At 52.4% G+C, this 22,527-nt stretch overlaps 2 protein-coding genes across 2 annotated transcripts; both read right to left on the bottom strand.

Moving 5' to 3' along the window:
- Positions 1–1,634: 1,634 nt before the first annotated feature.
- C2CD4D (C2 calcium dependent domain containing 4D) lies at positions 1,635–2,504 on the bottom strand (the record flags this gene model as incomplete). The annotated part of the gene is made up of 1 exon (XM_080692992.1): positions 1,635–2,504. One exon carries the CDS (start codon positions 2,502–2,504, stop codon positions 1,635–1,637), a length of 870 nt encoding a protein of 289 aa, XP_080549118.1.
- A 5,983-nt stretch (positions 2,505–8,487) lies between these two features.
- Positions 8,488–19,871, bottom strand: THEM5 (thioesterase superfamily member 5; the record flags this gene model as incomplete). The annotated part of the gene is made up of 6 exons (XM_080691600.1): positions 8,488–8,534; positions 8,750–8,874; positions 9,145–9,255; positions 13,664–13,802; positions 16,165–16,363; positions 19,749–19,871. The coding sequence occupies 6 exons, from the start codon at positions 19,869–19,871 to the stop codon at positions 8,488–8,490; spliced, it is 744 nt and encodes a 247-aa protein (XP_080547726.1).
- Positions 19,872–22,527: the final 2,656 nt, after the last annotated feature.

Here is a 22,527-nt window from a genome sequence, read left to right as displayed (position 1 = left end):
TCACTGCTGACGTCAGGGCCGCTGGGCAGGTCGGAGGTAAACACGGCCTGACCTATATTCGCTCATTCTCCGCCCCTCCTCCTCTCCCTGGCCCCCGTGGCCTTTCCTGGCATCCCGGAGAATCAGGCTTGCACAGGCTGGTAGCACATCTCCCCAGATGTTGGTCCCTGGGACGGTATCCCTCCATCACTGGGTACCCAAGTGCTGCTCTGACCCCTAGAGCAACGCAGGGGAGGCAGGCGGGGAGGGTCAAGGACACTGTGTACTAGTTTGATAGACTTGCCCTTAAGATCCCACATTTTCATTGGTCGACAGGAAAGATAAGGGTGTGAGGAGGAGGGCAGGAGGAAAGGCTAAATTTTCCTGGGCTGCTTTAAAGAACCTTCAAGGGAAGGTGATTTGTGTTGGTTTCTTTCCCTCTTTCTTCTTTCTTTCTTTCTTTCTTTCTTTCTTTCTTTCTTTCTTTCTTTCTTTTTTTGTGGTAATGGGGATGGAATCCAGGGGTATTCTATCTCCGAGCTCCACCCCTAACCCTATTTTCTTCTTCTTTTTTTTTGGTGGTACTACAGATGAAACCCTGGGGCATTCTACCTCTGAGCTACACCCCCAGCCCTATTTTATTTTATTTTATTTTGCAGTACTGGGATGGAATCCAGGAGCATTCTAACTCCGAACTACACTCCCAGCCCTATTTTTTATTCTTTATTTTGAAACAGGGCCTTACTGTATTGCAAAGGGCCTTACTAAGTAGCTGAGGCTGGCTATGAACCGCCATCCTCCTGTCTCAGCCTCTCAAGTACTGGGATTACAAGTGTGCACCACCACACCCAGCTCCCAACCCAGTTTTATATTCTTTATTTTGAAACAGGGTCTCACTGAGTTGCAAAGTCCCTCACTAAGTAGCTGAGGCTGTCTGCTAACCTCAGTCCTCCTGTTTCAGCCTCCCAAGTCCTAGTATTATAAGTGTGTGCCACCACACCTGGCTTTTTGCCTTACTAAGTAGCTGGAGCTGGCCTGGAACCGGCGATCTTCCTGTCTCAGCCTCATAAGTACTGGGAGTAAACGCATGGGCCTCCACACCTACTGATACTGGTTCCAATCACAGATCTCTTACTGGAGTGACTAGTTGAAGGGCTGTCCCTAAGGTGTCCTTGGATCTTGTTGGACAGGAATCCTAGGACCTACCCAGCCCAGATTTCCTGAAATAACACTACCTGGCGATGGAGCCCAAGATTCTGCAATATATATATATATATATATATATATATATATATATATATATATATATATACACACACACACACACACACACACACACACACACACACACACACACACTCACTATGTTGTGGAGGGCCTAGTTGCTGAGGCCTGCTGCAAACCTGGAATCCTCCTGTCTCAGCCTCCCAAGTACTAGTGCTTCCAGGTTTGAGAACCACTGCTCAAGGTCTGCCCGACACAGGCCATCGAATGAGCCCCTTCCTCCCCTGTAAGGTCTGGTCAGGGGCCAGCGACTAGATCGCAAAGCCTCCAGTGAACGGTGCCCACAGGCGAGTGATCCCAGTAGAGACAGAGTTTATTAGCAAAAATAAATATACGCCCGGGGGGGGGGTAGGGGGGACCGCAGTCTCGGCCTACAGGCTGAGATGGGTGGGCGCCAGGGAGGACCCTGGCCCCAGGCCTCCGCCCAGCGGGGGCAGCAGCGCCATCAGCGGCGTCTCGCACTCGCCCAGCAGCACTTCCCTGCGCAGCCCGGCGCCTCTGTCCAGCACCTGGGCCCGCAGGCTGCGGGCGGCCAGGTCTGGCGGGCCCAGGCCTTCGAAGAAGAAGTCCTCGTTGAAGATGGGGTTGGCGCTGCACCTGACCACGCGGCTGCGCTGCGCGCGGGGCCGCACGCGGGGCCGCAGCCGCAGCACCACGCAGCAGCCGCCGCCGGGCCCGGGCCGCGCGGGGGGCAGCGCCTCGGCGCTCACCAGGCGCAGCCGCAGCCGTCGGGGCCCCGCCTGGTACTCGGCCGAGAGGCGCAGCCGGCCGCCGCGGGGCCCCAGGCGCAGCACGCTGTCCTTGGCGGGCCGCAGCGGGCTGCAGAGCACGTCCGGGTGGAAGAGCGGCGGCGCGGGGGGCGCGGGGCGCGGGGCGCGGGCGGGGGCGCCGTCGGGGGCGCGGCAGAGCCGCAGGTCGGGCGCCGACGCGTGCCGGCGGCCCGGCGCGGGGGGCGGCCCGGGCGGCGCGAGGAACAGCGACTCCCGGCGGCGCGTGTGCGGGCTCTCGGGCAGGAAGGCCAGCCCGCGGCGGCCCGCCAGGTGCGGCAGCGAGCACGCGGCCGCCAGCCCGCGCAGCCCGGGGGCGCGCCCCGCGGGGGCCCGCGCGTCCCCGAGCCGCGGCGGGATGCAGAACTGCGGGATGCGGTCGGGGGTGAGCACGTTGGGGCAGGCGCGCGGCGGGCCCCGGGGCGCCCCCTCCGCCGCCCCCACGCGGCAGCCGGCTTTCCGCAGCAGCCACATGCGGGGCGCGGGGCTCCTCGGGGGTCCGCGGGGCCGAAGTCTCCGCCGGGCAGGCTGGGCCGAGCTGGGCTGGGGGAGAGAGGAGGGTGTCCAGGTGGTGAGCGCCGCCGCGCCCGCGCCCCTGGACGTCTGGGGCGCCAGGTGGGGTGGGGTGGGGAGGGGGCAGCAGTGAAGAGTGGGGAGGGGGCTGCGGAGAAATGCAACGCAGTCGCATTTTCAGGCGCAGGACTCTCTTCTAAGGATGCTCTCCGCCCACCGGAGTTAGAAGGTGCGACACCCCCGCTAGGACCCCAAGGACCCGTCGGGAGAGCGGGGCCACCCCCTTAGCCTGAAGATGTGCTGTCTTGACAGACGCCCGACCCCCGGGGAAGATCCTGCGCCCTAGGCGGTCCTCCCTCCCCCGCCCATCCCGAAGACCAGGTCTGGACCCTCCGCGCCTCCTCCCTGCCCAGACTGGCCGGGCCGGGGCCATCCTTCGGCCCTAGCCCCACCTGCCTCCCGTGGCTCCTCCCTCCGGTCGCTCCACGCCCGAAGGGGCCACTCACTTCTGCTCGGGGCAGCCAGGGGACACCACTGACTGCTGACCCGAGGACACCCTGGGCCGGTCCAGAGCAGCTCTCGGGCGGGGGGCGCAGAATCCCACCCCTCCTTTAGCCCTGACGGTCTTCGGCTCCGCAGCCAGCCAGGCCGACCGCATCCCGCGTCCGCAGGGCGGGGAGGGCCGCCGGGTCGCCCCTCCCACTTAACACTCTTTCTCTCCCTAGGAAACCGCCCAGCACAAAGGATCCATTGATTCTCCGCCACCCAGAGCGGGGTCGGGAGGGGTCCTCGGCTGCTGGCTCTCTGCGCCCCTGCGCGGAGTCGCCCCGAGCGCCCGCCCGCCTTACCTGGGGGGCCGCCGGGTCCTGGCCTCGAGTTCTGGCCCCGAGGCGCGCGGGGCCCGAGGGGAGCAGCGCCCTTTGCAACCTGCGCCCTCCAGCCGGTCCCTCTGGGAGGAGCTGGCAGGGGCCGCCGCTGTCGACGTCCGACTTCTTTTCCTGGATAAACACAGTTCTGTCTCTGAGGCCATCAGCCGGGCCTTCTTCCTCCAACCTGAGCCAGGTCTCCAGCAAGTAGTAGCCTTGGAGACCTAGACCCGGCTGCCGGCCGCGGCGCAGCCCTCCTGGTGAAGCGCGGAGCCAGGGCCCTGCGCCATCCACCTCCTGCAGAATCTCCCTCGCTGGTCCTTCCTGCCCTGGCCCCCAGGGCCTCGGGGCTGGAGCCATTCCAGTAGCTCCTGGGCTGAATGACTCGTATTATCCTGTCCCCAGGAAAAACAGCCAGGCTCAGGATTTGTGGTCATAGAAGCAGGACTGGTCTGGACAGTGACGTGGGATCAGGCTGGCCTGGGCTCTGTGTCTGGCAGGTCCGGAAGAAGGGCTACCACAGACAGCAGGGCCTTACCTGGCTCTGCACTCTCCCCCAGCCTCCTGCATCCCTGAGTGCCAGCGAATTCCCTCCTCAGGACCTCAGCGTGGGCCAGTTCCCCACCCGCTCTTCCCTGTCTCTCTCAGATTGGGAGGCCTTCTGACAGCTTTCCACCTAAATTAGGGGCACCTGTGCACACTTTATTTCCTTTTCTATTTTACTTTTTTTTGTGCCTGGTACTACAGATTGAACCCAGCAGCATCTACCTCTGAGCTATACCCCTAGCCCTATTATTTTAGTCTTTTTTTTTTTTTTTTTTTTTGGTGGTACTGGGGATGGAACCCAGAGGCCTTCTACCTCCAGGCTACACTCCCAGACCTATTTTATATTTTATTTGGAAACAGGATCTCACTAAGTTGCTGAGAGCCTCACTAAGTAGCTGAGGCTGGCTTTGAACCTGTGTGATCCTCCTGTCTCAGCCTCCTGTCTCAGCCTCCTCCCAAGCAGGGGGATTACAAGCCTGCACCACTACACCTGGCTAGTCTTATTTTGAAACAAAGTCTCACTAAATTGCAAAAGGCCTCACTATGTAGCTGAGGCTGGCTGCTATACTGTGATTCTCGGGTCTCAACCTTCCAAGTACTAGGATTACAAGCGTGTGCCACCTCCCCTGAGCTCTGTGCACAATTTCCCTTTAAGGCATCCATTTGTATCTGTATGATTTCTAAAAATATCTGCTCCCACTGAGCTGGATGGCACACACCTAAAATCCCAGAATGTGGGAGGCTGAGACAGAAGGATCGCAGGTTCAAGACCAGCCTCAGGAACCTTAGTGAGGCCCTCAGCAATTTAATGAGAGCCTGCTTCGAATGAAAAAATAAAATGGGAGCCGGGCGTGGTGGCGCACGCTTGTAATCCCAGTACTTGGGAGGCTGAGACAGGAGGATTGCGCAGGTTCAAAGCCAGCCTCAAGCCGGGCGTGGTGGCGCACGCTTGTAATCCCCGTGCTTGGGAGGCAGAGACAGGAGGATTGTGCAGGTTTGAAGCCAGCCGCGCATGCTGGCTTAGGAGACCCTGTTTCTAAATAAAAATATAAAATAGGTCTGGGAGTGTAGCCCGGAGGTAGAAGGGCTTCCAGGAACCCCAGTACCACCAAACAAACAAACAAAAAAAGAATTAAAAAAAAAAAAAGGGCTGGGGGTGTAGCTCAGAGGTCAAATGCCCCTGGGTTCTAGCCCCAGACTCGCAAATAAAATAAAATAAAATAAAATAAAATAAAATAAAATAAAATGGGGCTGGGGCATAGCTCAGAGGTAGAATGGCCTGGAATGGCCTAGAATCCCAAATCCAAAAAAAAAAAAAAAAAAAAAAATCTGCCTCCCTGTTGGACTGTCAATGCCATAAAGATAGTGCTTAGGCCAGGCCTGATGGGAGAGCCTGAGATGGGAGGGTCACGGGTTTGAGGCCAGCCTTGGAAATTCAGCAAGTAACTGAGACCTTATTTCAAAATAAAATAGGGCAGGGGGTGTAGCTCAAAGGTAGAATGCCATGGATTCGATCCCCAGTACCAATTTAAAAAAAAAAAAAATCAGTGCTTAGCACAAGCCAGGTGTTTCACAAGGATTTGAGTGAATTAATGATATTAGGCATAATGATACTTGAGTCAGTTCTCTCATCTACTCACTGGATACCTAAAACTACCAGACACAGTGTTAAGTGCTGGGGATACATAGAACTGGAGATTCCCAGGGAAGAAACAATAAACGTGCGAACAGCCTGCTGCTGTGGGTCATGCTGAGTCGCGGAGGCTGGCCTCTAGCCTCCCATCTCGGGCTCTCAGGTGCTGAGGTCACAGGCGCGCACCACCACGCCCGGCCTCCACAGAAGTCTTGACATCAGCTCTCTCCATTGGTGGCTCCAGGTCACAGTATCCAGCATCCTCGGGCACTTTCCACATGGCGGACGGTCCGTGGGCACTTTTGCTCTATGTGTGCAAAACCGATCTTATTCTGAACTTCCACTTCAAGCCTGCTCTTTTTGAATTCTCCTGGCCACCTGGAACCATCCCTCCTGCCCATGAAAGAAACTTGGAGTCAACCCATCTAGCCCTCCTCCAGGGATCTACTATATACAATTAGGGCAAAGCCAGGGGCATTCTACCTCCGAGCTACACCCCCAGCCTATTTTTTATTCTTTATTTTGAAACCGGGTCTCACTGAGTTGCAGAGGGCCTCACTAAGTAGCTGAGGCTGTCCGCGAACCTGGATCCTCCGGTCTCAGCCTCCCGAATGCTGGGATGACAAGCGTGTCCACCACGTCCGGCCCTGTACTTCTTATATTTATTATATGTCCCATCTCCATGGCTCGGACCCCTGAAGCCCTTACTGTCTCCAGTGCGGAGCCTTGCAGGGTCCTGGCTGATTCCCCATCTTTCATTCCGGCCAGCCTTCCCCTTCCACCAGAATCATCTTTATAAAAACCAGGACTTGTGTGATGCGACAGGGGATTGCAGGTTCAAGGCCAGCCTCAGCTACTTAGCGAGGCCCTTCACAATTTAGTGAGACCCTGTTTCAAATTAAGAATAAAAAAAAAAAATAGGGTTGGGATGTAGCTCAGAGGTCAAATGCCCCTGGGTTCCATCCCCAGACCTGCAAAAAAAAAAAAAAAAGGTGAGGTTTCAAGTGGAGAGTGGGATTCCGAAGCCTCCCAGGCCCCAGGCCCACCCTGCCCACCGTCTCTCTCCTTAGACTCTGGCCCTCGTCCACGCTCGGCGGTTCTCCAATTCTGGGTTATTTCACACCGCTGTGCCTTTGTACCTATGGCTCTTCCTGCCTAGAATGTCCTCCCTTCACCTCCCCTCTTGCCTGGTGTGCGCCACTTTTAAATTTTATTATTTGGGGTATGTGTGTGCTGAGGAATAAACCCAGGGGCATTCTGCCTCTAGGCTACGCCCCCAGAATTAATACCTCTTATTAATATTTAACTTTGGAATGGAGTCACACTAAGTTGCTGAGGCCCTTGCTAAGTTGCCGAGGCTATCCTCAAACCTGCGATCCTCCTGTCTCAGCCTCCCAAGTACCGGGATTATAGGTGAATGCTACCACGCTCAGCTTCTCCTCCTCCTCTTTCTTTCTTTCTTTCTTTCTTTCTTTCTTTCTCTCTGTCTCTTTTTTTTTTTTTTTTTTTTTGCGGTACTGGGGATGGAACCCAGAGGAATTCTACCTTTAAGGTACACCCTCAGCCTTACTTCTTAGTCTTTTTAAATATTTATTTATTTATTTATTTTTGCAGGTTTGAGGATGGAACCCAGGGGCATTCAACCTCTCAGCTATACCCCCTGCCCTATTTTATTTTATTTTATTTTTTGGTGGTACTGGGGTTCCTGGAAACACTTCTACCTCCAGGCTACACTCTCAGACCTATTTTTTTATATATTTTTAAATTTGGAAACAGGGTCTCTTAAGCCAGCGAGGCTGGCTTCGAACTTGCGTGATCCTCCTGTCTCTGCCTCCCAAGTGCGGGGATTACAAGCGTGCGCCACCACGCCTGGCAGATTTTTTTATTCTTTATTTTGAAACAAGGTTTCACTGAGTTGCAAAGGGCCTCATTAAGTAGCTGAGGCTTTCTGTGAACCATGATCCTCCTGTCTCAGCCTCTGGAATGCTGGAATTACAAGTGTGTGCTACCCTGCCCAGCTAGTCTTTTTATTTTTATTTATTTATTTATTTATTTATTTATTTATTTATTTATTTATTTTTGTGGTACTGGGGTTCCTGGAAGCCCTTCTATCTCCGGGCTACACTCCCAGACCTATTTTTACATTTTTATTTGGAAACAGGGTCTCCTAAGCCAGCGCGCGCGGCTAGCTTTGAACCTGCGCGATCCTCCTGTCTCTGCCTCCCAAGTGCGGGGATTACAAGCGTGCGCCACCACGCCCGGCATTAGTCTTTTTATTTTTTGAAACAGGGCCTGAGTTGCAAAGGGCCTCACTAAGTAGCTGAGGCTGTCTTTGAAACGCAGTCCTCTGGTCTCAGCCTCCCAAATGCTGGGAGCATGCGCCACCACGCCCAGCTTTCTCCCCCTCCTCCTTTCTTTCTTCTTCTACTGGGAATTGAACCCAGAGGCATTCTGCCTTTGAGCTACATCCCTCCGGCCCCATTATTTTATCTTGAAATGGGGTCTCACTAAGTTCCTGGGGGTCTTGCTAAGTTGCTGAGTCTGGCCTCGAACCTGCGATCTTCCTGTCTCAGCCTCCTGAGCACTGGGCTTATGGGTGGATGCCACCATGTTCAGCTCCTGTACGTATCTTGAGTCCAGGCCCCTGCCTTTGACGTGCACCTCTTGTGCCGGCATCTGGCAGGTGCCTAGTAATCTCCTATCAGCTCTGAGTGGGAGACCCTGGAAGGATTGGGATTTCCCCCATGACAGAGAAGGGTCTTGAGCTGAGTGCCGGGCAGAGAGGGTTTATTCACTCAAAGCAAGCACCCTCTCCCTCACCGCCCAGCCCTAGTCCTCCTCCTGCGAGGGGTCTCAGGCAGGCAGGGCTGTCAGGCGTGGCTCTGCTGTGGCCTGGAGACTATGTCTGCGATGGCTCCTCTTCCAGCTTCAGCTGAAGGAAAACGCCTGCAAAGGGAAGATGAGCTGTGTGGGAGCCGGTCCCGGAGGCCTTGCTGACGGCCGCGGAGCACCCGCTCCAAAGGACCCATCACCAGGTTGCGTTACCACCGCCTCCTTAGCAACACGTCTTCGTTGGATTCTCCCTCCAGCAGGTCCCCGTCCCACCCCAGCAAAAGCCAGAGCCCAGCTGGGCCGGGGGCCGAGACCCGGGCTTTCTTCACCTGAGGACTTGGCGTAGACCGTCTGCTGGTCTCTGCTCTGGGCCACGCAGGACATGTGCAGCTTCTGCTCCTCAATCTTCTCCACTTGAATGTTCAGTACAGCCAGGGAGCCCACGGGGATCAGGCTGAGAGAGGAGGCAGGTAGCCCGTCCTCCTTCCCGCACTCCTTTACCTCTTTTATTTATTTTTGTGCGTGGTCCTAGGGATGGAACCCAGGGGCATTCTACCTCCAAGCTACACCCCCGGCCCTATTTTGTATTCTTTATTTTGAATCCGGGTCTCACTGAGTTGCAGAGGGCCTCGCTAAATAGCTGAGGCTGGCTTCGAACCTGTGATCCTCCCATGTCAAGTCCTGGGATTACAAGCGTGCGCTGCCACGCCGGCTTCCTACTTACTTTTTGAATCTGATGTTGAGGCTGAGTGTGAAGAGCCCCTCTCCAGCCAGGTAGGCGGTTTTAGAAAAGGTCTCATCCATCATGGCTACCAGGGACCCTCCATGGGCAAACCTGGGGGCCGGGTGGGGAACGAGGTCAGGGCTGAGGCTGCTGGCCTCACTCTGACCCCCACCCCATGCTCCCCACTCCCCAGCCCCCCAAATATGACCTGCACCTTGGGCAGCCATGCAGCAGCAGACAAAGCTGCACCCCATGGGCCAGGTCAGTCAGATCAATGGAGCTCCCCTCCACTCTGTGTTTCTGGGGATCGTTGACATGATTATTTTACTTCACCCAGAAAAAAAGCAGTGTTTTTTTTTTTATTATTATTTTGTAGGGTCCATGGAAAACATTTTTCTGATTTATCATCTAACTCACTGACAGCAGTCGCCACAATTTTGAAAGGTGGACACATGCAGGGAGAGAGGACCCCTGACCTCTGAGATTTATTCTCTGCAGCACCACTTTTTTTTTTTTTTTTTTTAATATTGGGGATTGAACCTAGGGGCATTCTACCTCTAAGCTATACTCCCAGGCCTTTAAAAAAAATTTTTTTTTTTTTTTTTTGTTGTTACTAGGGGTAGAACCCAGGGGCTTTTCTACCTCCAGGCTATACTCTCCGACCTATTTTATACTTTATTTGGAAACAGGTCTCACTATTTGCTGAGAGCCTCACTCAGTAGCTGAGGCTGGCTTTGAACCTGTGCGATCCTCCTGTCTCAGCCTCCCAAGTGCTGGGATTACAAGCGTGCGCCACCATGCCCAGCTCTTTTATTTTTTATTTTTTTAAACAGGGTTTTGTGCCCGGTGCAGTGGCGCACGCTTGAAATCCCTACGTTGGGAGGCGGAGACAGGTGGATTGTGCAGGTTTAAAGCCAGCCTCGCTGGCTTAAGAGACCCTGTTTCCAAATAAAAATATAAAAAATAGGTGTCTGGGAGTGTAGCCCGGAGGTAGAAGGGTTTCCAGGAACCCCAGTACCACCCCAAATAATAATAATAATAATAATAATAATAGTAATAAATAAAAATAAACAGGGCTTTGCTAAGTTGCTGAGGGTCTGGCTAAATTGCTAAGACTGGCCTCAAACCTGTGATCCTCTTGTCTCAGCCTCCTAAGTACTGGGATTACAGGCTTCGCCACTATATCTGGCTTTGATTGCTTTATTTAAAATAGGTAGAGTCGGACACGGTAGCACATGCTTGTAATTCCAACACTTGGGAGGCTGAGACAGGAGGATCGCGGTTTGCAGATAGCCTCAGCTACTTAGTGAGGCCCTCTGCAACTCAGTGAGACCCTGTTTAAAAATAAAGAATAAAATAGGCTGGGAGGTGTAACTCGGAGGTCGAATGTCCCTGGGCTCCATCCCTAGTACTAAAAATAATAGTATGTAAAACCTTTATTCTCACTTATACATCCTGACATTCATGCCTAAGTTACTTCATTGTTGGTTAAATTGGGGAAAACAAGCTGGGCACGATGGCATGCATCTGTAATTCCAGATCTTGGAAGACAGAGACAGGAGGATCACAGGTTTGAGGTCAGCACCAGCAATTTAGCCCAAACCTCAGAAACTTAGTGAGACCCTGTTTTAAAATAAAAAAATAAAGCCGGGCGTGGTGGCGCACGCTTGTAATCCCTGCGCTTGGGAGGCTGAGACAGGAGGATCGCGCAGGATCGAAGCCAGCCTCAGCTACTGAGTGAGGCTCCCAGCAACTTAGTGAGACCCTGTTTCCAAATAAAATATAAAAAAATAGGTCTGGAAGTATAGCCAGGAGGTAGAAAGCCTCTGGATTACACCCCCAGTACCACCCAATAAAGAAAGAAAGAAAGAAAGAAAGAAAGAAAGAAAGAAAGAAAGAAAGAAAGAAAGCAAGCAAGCAAGCAAGCTGGTCATGGTGGCAGGCCTGTGATCCCAGTACTTGGAAGGCTTTGTCAGAAGGATCACAGGTTAGAGGCCAGCCTCAGCAACTTAGCGAGACCCTGTTTCCAAATAAATAAAATAGCCCTGAGAGTGTAGCTTGGAAGTAGACTGTCCCTGCGTTCGATCCCCAGTACTATTAAAAAAATAAGTAAAGCCAAGGCGTGACGGCGCATGCTTTTAATCCCAGCATTTGGGAGACTGAGACTGGAGGATCACGGTTCGTGGACAGCCTCAGCTACTTAGTGAGGCCCTCTGCAACTCAGTAAGACCCTGTTTCAAATAAAGAATAAGCCGGGCGTGGTGGCGCACGCTTGTAATCCCCGCGCTTGGGAGGCAGAGACAGGAGGATCGCGCAGGTTCGAAGCCAGCCACGCGCACTGGCTTAGGAGACCCTGTTTCCAAATAAAAATGTAAAAATAGGTCTGGGAGTGTAGCCCGGAGGTAGAAGGGCTTCCAGGAACCCCAGTACCACCAAAAAAAAAAAAAAAAAAAAAAAAAAAGAATAAAAAACAGGGCAGAGGGTGTAGCTCGGAGGTCAAATGCTCCTGGGTTTCATTCCCACACCCGCAAAATAAAAATTAATTAATAAAACTAAAAAATAAACAGGTCTGAGGATGTAGCTTGGAGGTAGAACACTCCTGAGATCGATTCCCAGTACCGAAAAGAAAAAGAAAAGGTCGGGAAAGAGAGGGAGGCGTCCACATTCAGGATGCAAAGGACACAAAAGAGACGGTAGGTAGTTCAGGAATCTCCTACGCTCTGCCCCGCCTCACCTCACAAATCGTTGGAAACAGGCGAGAGGACTTGAAGACAAAGAACCCCAGACCTCTCTTCCCTCCGTGTCCTCAGTGGCCAGGCGAGGGACACTGCAGGTACTAAGTCTGCACCGTGACTCCTGATCAGCCCGTGACTCCTCCCACGCCCATAGCCCAGGGGCCCGGTGGACACCAGTTTCTTTCCGGCCTCCCTCAACTCACTGGCTGGTTTTTTTCCACCTCCAGAGGCCCCTAAATAAGAGGCCTCACTCCACCGCTGCCTCCTGGGGGTTTTCTTCTTCAGAATCGAGGGAACCCATGGCCATGGTAGAGCACTAGAGTCCCCAGTGTCTGTGTGAGCTTGGAGGACGCATCTGGGATGGCCAACGTGACCCAGGGCCACGGCCTGTGTCCATGGCTTGTGGAGATGCTGGCATCTCTTTAGCTCTCTGGATTCTGCTTTACCCCAGTGGAGCATCTCTCAGGTCTCTGGACTCTAAAGATGATCCTACCCGCTCCTGTCTCTCTCTCTCTTGCAGAAACTCCAGCACCGCCAACGGCCTTTAAGTGGCTGCGTGGAGCAGGAATAGGGAGGGAGGAGAAGGCAGGTGACCAAGGGCTTGGTGGCCCAATGGCCACGGGCCAGCCTGGATTATGTCCAGTGTGCGTTTCTCCCTAGGTCTATCTAGCCCAGGTTTGGAGGGCAGCGGGGTACAGTGGAGAGAGCAGCGCGGGTGGAGGAGGCCCAGCTCCTGGACCAGAGTCCTGCGTCTGACTCCCTGTGCTGCCGTGGGCAAGTGACATCACCTCTGTGTACCTCAGTTTCCCCATGGGCATACTGTGGGGTTTTATTTTTTTATACTGGGGATGGAGCCCAGGGGCATTCTACCTCTGAGCTACATCCCCAGCCAAAAAAAAAAAAAAAAAAAAAAAAAAAAAAATATATATATATATATATATATATATATATATATATATATATATATATATATAGTTTTTGGTGGTACTGGGGTTCCTGGAAACCCTTCTACCTCCGGGTTACATTCCCAGACCTATTTTTTTATATTTTTATTTGGAAACAGGGTCTCTTAAGCCAGCGAGGCTGGCTTTGAACCTGCGCGATTCTCCTGTTTCTGTCTCCCAAGCACGGGGATTACAAGCGTGGGCCACCACGCCCGGCCTATCTTTTTGTTTTATTCTTTATTTTCAAATAGGGTCTCACTGAATTGCAAAAGGCCCCACTAAGTAGCTGAGGATGGCCACGAACCGCGATCCTCTTGTCTCAGCCTCCCAAATGCTGGGATTACAATCATGCGCCACCATGCCCGGCTCACTGTGAGGTTTTAGATAGTTGGTGTCCAATAGCTATAGTGTGTTTTACGGTTCCTGAACACACCCTTGTGGGTCCATACTGTTTCTGCCTCTTAGTCACTCCGGCAGGTAGATACTATTGTCCTAGGTTTGAGGTAAAAGAACTGAAACCCAGAGGTTGGACTGCTTGCAAGCAGCCACGGAGCAGGACTGGTTCCAGATCTGGCCCTGGTCCACGCACATCATATCCTTCCCCACAGAGCCTCTCAGGTGCTTTCTTGCTGGAAAATTCTGCGACCTTGGTAAGGGGGCTCCCTCTGACCTGCGCCATGGGGACTGGACCAGGGATTCCCCAGTCCAGGCCTGGCACTGTGAGGCCAAATCCCAGTTCCGCACCCGAGCCGGCTCCTTGGAGAGAGGTCCAGTGGGCACTGAATCTACTCTGCTGAGCCAGGCCTGAGGAGCACCCCACACGCCCGCCTGTGGCCTTACCCAGGAGCCCCCTCCAGGTAGGGGCCTGGCTGGAAAAGACAGACGGACTTCTTCTGGGACGGGTGAAAGAAAATGACATACTCGTAGCCTTGTCCTTCCTCTTGGATCCCCCTGGTGAAGATACGCCAGTCGCCTTTGTCTGGGGAGAGGTGGGCAGCATCAAGGCTGGATGCTCCAGGCACTGTGACGGACAGTCACAGCTGGAGGGCGTAGGGTGTGCCGGTCAGGATGCAGACCCGCGGGTGGAGGCCTGCCTCTGACACAAGGTCAATGAGGGAAAATGTAGCCAGGTACAGGGGACATGCCTGGAATGTCAGCAACTTGGGGGAGGCTGAGGCAGGAGGATCGCAAGTGAGGTTAGGTTGATAGCGAGACCCTGTCTCCAAATAAAAATAAAATGGGCTACGGATGTAGCTCAGTAGTAGAGCATCTCCAAGTTCAATCTAGAGTACCAGAAAAAAATAAATAAGGAAAACCAGAGGATATTCCCTGGCTGAGGATGGAGACAGGATGAGGGCCGGGGAAGACTTGAACGGACTGGAAGCATAGCTAATTAACAGAGTAGCTGGGCATGGCGGTGCGCACCTGTGACTCAGCGACTTAGTGAGACCCTGTGTCGAAATAAAAAACAAAAAGAGATAGCCAGGCGTGGTGGCGCATGTTTGTAATCCCAGCATTTGGGAGGCTGAGACCGGAGGATCGCGGTTCACAAACAGCCTCAGCTACTTAGGCCCTCTGCAACTCAGTGAGACCCCTTTTCAAAATAAAGAATAAAAAATAGGGCTGGGGGCCGAGCTCTGAGGTAGAATGCCCCTGGCTTCCATCCCCAGTAGTGAAGAAGAAAAACAAAGAGCTGAAGTGGAGCCGTAGACACTGGGTTCCAACCCGTGTCTCTCTGTGTGTCTCTGTTTCTGTGTCTGTCTGTCTCTCGCACGCGTGCGAGTACTCGCGCACACACGTACACACCCCCCAAAGTAATTACTCATGTAATTCACACATAACTAAAAATAACAATATTGAGGAGTAGGATAAGTGCAGAAAAGTCCACCAAAGTTCTGAGGTTTTTTTCCTCTGATATAACTGCATCGACTATGTCCTTTTGTAGACATATCCGTGTGTGTGTGTGAGTGTGTGTGTGTGTGTGCGTGCGTGTACGTGTGTGTGTGTACGTGCATGTGCGTGTGCGTGTGTGTGCGCGTGTGTGTGTGGTATGCTGGGGATTGAACTCAGAGGCATTTTTTTGGGGGGGGTGGTACTGGCGTTCCTGGAAGCCTTTCTCCGGGCTACACTCCCAGACCTATTTTATTTTTGGAAACAGGGTCTCTTACGCCAGCAGAGCTGGCTTCCAACCTGCGCGATCCTCCTGTCTCCGCCTCCCAAGCGCGGGGATTACAAGCGTGCGCCACCACGCCCAGCGAAGAGGTATTTTGAAACAAGGTCTCAGTAGGTTTCTGAGGTCAGCCTGGAAGCTGACGTCCTCCTCGGCCTCCCCAATACTGGGCTTACAGATGTGCATCAACACTCCCGGCTCAAATTCTTTCTTTCTTTCTTTCTTTCTTTCTTTCTTTCTTTCTTTCTTTCTTTCTTTCTTTCTTTCTTTCTTTCTTTCTGCAGTACTAGGGATGGAACCCAGGGCATTCTACCTCTGAGCTACATCCCAGCCTGATTTTTTTATTCTTTATTATTTATTTATTTATTTATTTATTTATTTATTTATTTATGGTAGTTCTGAGGGTGGAACCCAGGGGCTTTCTACCTCCGGGGTATACTTCCAGACCTATTTTATATTTAATTTGGAAACAGGGTCTCACTAAATTGCTGACAACCTTACTAAGTAGCTGAGGTTGGCTTTGAACCTGTGCCATCCTCTTATCTCAGCTTCCCAAGTGCAGAGACTACAAGCGTGCACCAACATGCCTGGCCTATTCTTTATTTTGAAACAGGGTCTCACTGAGTTGCAAAAGGCCTAGGTAGCTGAAGCTGACCGTGAACTGCGATCCTCCTGTCTCAGCCTCCCAAATGCTGGGATTACAAGCGGGCGCCACCATGCCTGGCTCCAGCTCAACTTCTTAAAAAGAAATGATGGCTAATGTTTCTGTTTCTTTTGTGCCTCAAGCCCAAGGGTCCTGGCTACATTGCCAGGCAGAATGCACGTATAGGAATAGGAAGGATGAGAACACGGAGACGGCCGGGCGCCGAAGGAAGTGTGTGCTCAGGCCTGCAGCGGGCCACGCCTGGCTGAGAGGAGAGCCGAGCTGGCGGCTCTGCAGTGGGGCCACCTGGACCCGCGGTGGCCGAGCAAAGGCCCCTGCCAGAACCCAGCGAGGTGGTCCACGTCCCGGCCCGGGCTGCCGGCAGAGGGCGCCGGCGGGCGTCTGGAAGCCGTCGAGGCTGGCGGCGGGAAGGGGCAGGTGAATTTCCTTCGGGGCTGCGGGCTCAGGGTCCTGGGCAGGCGGGGTGCGCTGCGTGTGTGCTCACGGGCCTCCAGGGCCCCGCCTTACCTGAGGGGACTGCCAGCCCCGGCAGCTTGAGCCCTCGGATGTGGTCCCTGTTGGACTGGAAGGAGGGTAGTTTGATCCAGCCCTCCGACTTGGTCTTCTCCAGAAATTCCTGGTACAGGCTCAGCATGTCCCGACACCAGCTGGCATTGGGAAGGGCGTAATCCTTCAAGTCCGTCTTCTCTGGGCAGAACCTTGAGACCTGGGCGGAAAAATCCCCGCATGAGCTGAGCTCCTGGCAGCCGGGACTGCTGCTTTCTGCCGAGTGCTAGCCCGAGGGAGAGGGCCCATCTTCCTTGCAGAGGGCTTGGAGTAAGGGATGCTGAAATGCAAAAGAAGGGAGGGGGCTGGCTGTGGTGGCAGAAGCTTTTATTCCCAGTGCTTGAGAGGTTGAGAGCAGAGGATCGCAGGTTTGAGGCCAGCCTCAGCGACTTAGACCTGTCTCAAAATAAAAAAATGAAATAGGAAGCCAGGCATGGTGGCACACACTTGTAATCCCAGCACTTGAGAGGCTGAGACAGGAGGATCGCAGGTTCGTGGCCAGCCTGTTATTTAATGAGACTGTGTTTCAAACTAAAGAATAACCGGGTGGACCACATTTGTAATCCCTGCGCTTTGCACAGGTTCGAAGCCAGCCCCAGCTTCTTAGTGAGGCTCTCAGCAACTTAGTGAGGCCCTATTTCCAAATAAAATATAAAATAGGTCCAGGATAGCCTGGAGGTAGAAAGCCTCTGGGTTCCACCCCTAGTACCACCAAAATAAATAAATAAATAAATAAATAAATAAATAATAAAATAGGGTTGGGGGTGTAGCTTGGAGGTAGAATACCCCTGGGTTCCATCCCAAGTACCGTAAAAATAAAAATAAATAAATAAATAAAAGCTGGGTGTGGTGGCTGACACTTGTAACACCAGTACTTAGAGGTTGGGACAGGAGGATCACAGGTTTGAGGACAGCCTCGGCAACTAGTAAGACTCTCATCAACCTAGTGAGACCCTGTTTCAAAATAAAAATAAGGCCGGGCATGGTGGCGCACGCTTGTAATCCCAGTATTTGGGAGGCTGAGACCGGAGGACCGTGGTTCGCAGACAGCCTCAGCTACTTAGTGAGGCCCTCTGCAACTCAGTGAGATGCTGTTTCAAAATAAAGAATAAAAATTTGGGCAGGGGGTCTAGCTCGGAGGTCAAATGCCTCTGGGTTCCATCTCCAGACCCACAAAAAAAGAAGAGGAAGAGGAAGAAGAAGAAGGAGGAGGAGGAGGAGGAGAAGAAGAAAAAATAGGAATGGGGTATAGTTTGGAGGTAGAATGCCCCCTGGGTTCCATCCCCATACCGCAAATAAATAAATAAATAAATAAATAAATAAATAAATAAATAATAAAAAATTAGGGCTAGGGTATAGCTCAGAGGTAGAATGCCCCTGGGTTCCACCCCTGGTACAGCAAATAAATAAATAACAAACAAGTAAATAAAAATAAAATAGGACTGGGGGTGTAGTGTGGAGGTAGAATGTCCCTGGGTTCCACCCCTGGTACAGCAATAAATAAATAAATAAATAAATAAATAAATAAATAAATAAGAAATAGGGATGGGGGTGTAGCTTGGAGGTAGAATGTCCCTGGGTTCCACCCCTGGTACAGCAATAAATAAATAAATAAATAAATAAATAAGAAATAGGGATGGGGGTGTAGCTTGGAGGTAGAATGTCCCTGGGTTCCACCCCCAGTACCACAAATAAATAAATGAATAATAAAAATGAAATGGGACTGGGGGTGTAGCTCGGAGGTAGATTGGGGAGATATGGCCAAGGTTGCTGGGCCTGTGAGCGTGAGAGGCAGCAGCCGGACTAGACGCTGTCCGTCTCCAGGAAGGAGACACAGCGGGTGAGGGGCCTTTCTATGCCCCCGGGCTCGGGACGGCTCCAGCTCTGCTCAGAGATAAGGCCTGCCCGAGCAGGCAGAGCTGCTCCTTCAGAACATGTTAAAACAGCCACAGAGGTGTGGTTCCACAGCGAAGCAGGGACGTGTGTCCATCTGTGGGACGAGGTGTCCTCTGGAGAATCAGCCAATCATGCACCCCATCACAATAAGGCATAGACATGTGCTAGCCGGGCGCAGTGGGACACGTCTGTAGTCCCAGCACTCAAAGACTGAGACAGGAGGATTGCAGATTCAAGGCCAGCCTCTGAAACTTAGTGAACTTAGATCCTGTTTACAAATAAAAAATAAGCCAGGTATGGTGATGCAGACCTGTAATTCCCAGGCCTTGGGAGGCTGAGACAGGAGGACTGCAGATTCGAAACTGCCCTCAGCAGCTTAGCCGAGACTTTCAGCCACTTAGCAAGCCTTGTTTCAAAATGAAAACTATGCCGGGCATGGTGGTGCAAACTTGTAATCTCAGTACTTGGGACGCTGAGATAGGAGGATTGCGCAGGTTTGAAGCCAGCCTCAACTTTTTTCTTTTTGGTGGTATTGGGGTTCCTGGAAGCCCTTCTATCACCAGGCTACACTCCCAGACCTATTTTATATTTTTATTTGGAAACAGGGTCTCTTAAGCCAGCGAGGCTGGCTTTGAACCTGTGCGATCCTCCTGTCTCCGCCTCCCAAGCAGATTACAAGCGTGCGCCACCACGCCCGGCTACCAGCCTCAACTTTTAATGAGGCTCAGCAACTTTGTGAGACCCTGTTTCCAAATAAAATATAAAATAGGTCTGGGAGTGTAGCCTGGAAGTAGAAAGCCTCTGGGTTCCACCCCCAGTATCAAAAAGGAAAAAAAAAAAAAAAAAGGAGAAGAAAAAACTAAGAAAAAGGGCTGGGGTTCCAGCCGTGGTGGTGGTGAATGCCTGTCATTCCAGTACTTCAGAGGCTGAAACAGGAGGAGCACGGGTTCGAGGGCAGCCTCAGCAAGTAGTCATACTCTTGTCAACCCAGCCCAACTCTGTTTCAAAATAAAAACACAATTGAGCTGGAGGAAGAATGGGTTCAGCCTCTAAGCATCAAAAATTAAATTAAACAAAGGACAGAGGAAGAAAAAGGGAAAAAAAGGTGGGGATACAGCTCAGTGGTAGAAAGACAGGGTCCTTCGACTGGGGACAGCCCAGTTTATCTGTGACAGAGTCCCAGAGGAGGAGAGGGATTTGTTTTTTCTTCTCAGTACTAGGGATGGAACCTCAGGGACATTTCTACCTCCGAGCTACACCCCAGCCCTATTTTTGATTCTTTATTTGGAAACAGGGTCTCACTGAGTTGCAGAGGGCCTCACTAAGTAGCTGAGGCTGTCGGCGAACCGCGATCCTCCGGTCTCAGCCTCCCGAATGCTGGGATTACAAGCGTGCAGCACCAGGCCCGGTTAGGAGAGGGACTTTTTGATGAGCATGTAGGATTCACACCAGGATGCCAATGTCCTGGTGGCTCTAGCTTGGGATCTGGGCTTCGAGGCATCCCAGAGCATCTTCCCTTGGTCAAATCAAACTGCCCATCAGCCCCATCTGCCCCGCCAGCTCAGCCAGAAGAGGCGATCTGAGGTGCTCCTTAAGCCGGGCTCTGGGGAGAAAGGCTGTCCATAGGATGGGGCTGGGAGCTCACTCACCAGAGAGTCTGTGGAGGATCCGAATGCCGAGGTGGAGCGGGGTGCCCGCAGGACCCCGGGGGTGCGGGGGAAGGCTCCACAGCGACCAAGTCTAGCAGCCGCCTGGAAGCCTCTCCTCATCATGCCTGAGTGCCAGGAGCCAGACCCCTCTTGGATCAGGGTGCGCTGACCCCCGAGGAGGCCAGAGGTGGGGGACTGCGCCTGGGCCGCGGGTGCAGCTCCTGCTCACAGCTGCTTTGAGCAGCAGGGAGCTTAGCAGAGAGGACGGTGGACCAGGCAGCACTGGGCTGGGCTGGGCTAAGTAACCAACACCCACTGGTGCTTGGGGCTGGTAGCCAGCTCCGCGAGCCCCACCCAGTGCTTGGGAGGGGCAGGCGCGGGGTGGGGGTGGGGGGAGCAGGAATGGCAGGCGGAACGTTCTAGCAGAAAGGTTTGCTAAAGAAGTAAAAGCCAGGTGTGGTGGCGCACGCATGTAATCCCAGCATTTGGGAGGCGGAGACAGGAGGATCGCGGTTTGTGGCCAGCCTCATCTACTTAGTGAGGCCCTCTCCAACTCAGTGAGAATCTGTTTCAAAATAAAAAATAAAAAATAGGATTGGGGATGTAGCTCGGAGATAGAATGCCCCTGGGTTCCATCTCCAGTACTGATTAAAAAAAAAAGAAAAAGGGTCTTGCTAAGTCACTGAGGGACCTTGCTAAATGGTTAAGGTTGACCTCAAAATTTCTTTTTCTTTTCATTTTTTTGTGGTACTGGGGATGGAACCCATTTATTCTGGCTCTGGGTTACATCCCCAGCTCTATTTTATTTTTAGTTTGAAACAATGTCTCACTAGGTTGGTGAGGCTGGCAGAGAACTTTCACCCTCCTGTCTCCTCCTCTGCCCCCTGGTCTTACTCTTTTGATGGTTGCATTCCTGAGCAGGGCTCTCAGGCCAGGAGAGAGATGCTCTGAGCTACACAGGATATGTGCTAGCCATCGCCAGCCATTCTTTTGGAAGAATTGAATATACACATTTTCCCTTACCTGCCATGAACGTTGAACCGGAGGAACCAGTTTTTTGACTGATTTGGGCTCTGGGTCTAACGGAGGATTTTTTAATTAGCTGCTATCATTTAAAGACAGGGAGTTTTGTACAAAGCAGAGGGTCAAGGCCCTGCAGATAAGAGGAAGGCTCAGAGCTGGCTGGCTCCCTGTCTTGGCTCGCACCCTCCGCCCCCTTTGCCTGCCTCCATGTGCAATCCTGGATTTGGAAGACAGGACTTGAAGGGGACCCAGGAGAGAAAAGAAGCATCTTAGAAAAGTGGACGAGCCAGGCATGGTGGCACACACCTGTAATCCTACTATTTGGGAGGCTAAGACCGTAGTACTGCAGGTTTGAGGCCGGCCTCAGCAAAAAGCAAGATCCTTATCAACTTAGTAAGACCCCATTTCCAAATCAAGAATTTAAAAAACGGATTTAAGTCAGGTATGGTGGCTCACACTTATAATCCAGTACTTGAAAGACTCCTTCAGACAGGAGGATCGCAGGGTCGAGGCCGGCCTCAGCAAGCACTAGAACTCTCATCAACCTAGCGAGACCCTGGTTCAAGATAAAAAGTAAAATAGGGCTGGGGGTGTATCTCAGAGGTAGAGTGCCTCTGGGTTCCATCCCTGGTCCCCCCAACCCCCCAAATTGGTCTGGGAGTGTAGTTACACACACGCACGCACACACACACACACACACACGCACACGCGCACGCACACACACACACACACACACACACGCTGCAGAGGCTTTGGGGGTAGGAGAGTGGGGAGAAGCCGGGGTTCCTCAGATTCTCATGAAGACCCGGAGCTGATCCCAGCAAGGTGGCCCCAGAAGAAAGAAACTTCTGCCCCCGGCAAGGCCAAAGCGGGTGACCTGGGGAAGGATCTGCTGCCGCTGGCCCGGGACCCAGTGGGCATTGTCCGGGCTGGCCGCCTTCTCTGCTGTTGGGTCCCGGTGGGTGGTGGCGACTCTCGTGTGGTCGGAAAGGACAAACAGAGTAACCCCCCTCCCACTTCAGTTTCACAGGTAGCAGTTATTATTATTATTTTTTGTACTAGAGATTGAACCCTGGAGAATTCTACCTCTGAGCTACACCCCCAGCCATTTATTTATTTATTTATTTATTTATTTATTTATTTATTTATTTATTTATTTAATGGTACTGGGAATGGAACCCAGAGTGTGTGTGTGTGTGTGTGTGTGTGTGTGTGTGTGTGTGTGCATGTTTTTTTTTTTTTTTTTTAGTGGTACTGGGGGTGGAGCCCAGAGGCTTTCTACCTCCAGGCTATACTCCCAGACCCATTTTATATTTTATTTGGAAACAGGGTCTCACTAAGTTGCTGAGAGCCTCACTAAGTAGCTGAGGCTGGCTTCGAACCTGCGCAATCCTCCTGTCTCAGCCTCCCAAGCGCGGGGATTACAAGCGTGCGCCACCACACCCGGCTGACCTATTTTATATTTTATTTGAAAACAGGTGTCACTAAGTTGCTGAGAGCCTCACTAAGTAGCTGAGGCTGGCTTTGAACCTGTGCGATCCTTCTGTCTCAGCCTTCCAAGCGCGGGGATTACAAGCGTGCGCTACCACATCTGGCTAGGCCTTTTTATTTTTTATTTTGAGACAGGGCATTACTAAGTGGCTGAGGCTGGCCTTGAACCTGTGATCCTCCTGTCTTAGCCTCCCAAGTACTGACTTAGGTCCAGTAAATCTTAAGTACTGTAAATCCAGTTAAATGTGCTGATAAACCTTGTTAG

The sequence above is a fragment of the Muscardinus avellanarius genome (genome assembly GCF_963383645.1).
Source record: "Muscardinus avellanarius genome assembly, chromosome: 3".
Taxonomy (NCBI): domain Eukaryota; kingdom Metazoa; phylum Chordata; class Mammalia; order Rodentia; family Gliridae; genus Muscardinus; species Muscardinus avellanarius.
The sequence above is the reverse complement of the archived record's forward strand: the minus strand, read 5'-3'. Positions and strand labels throughout refer to the sequence as shown.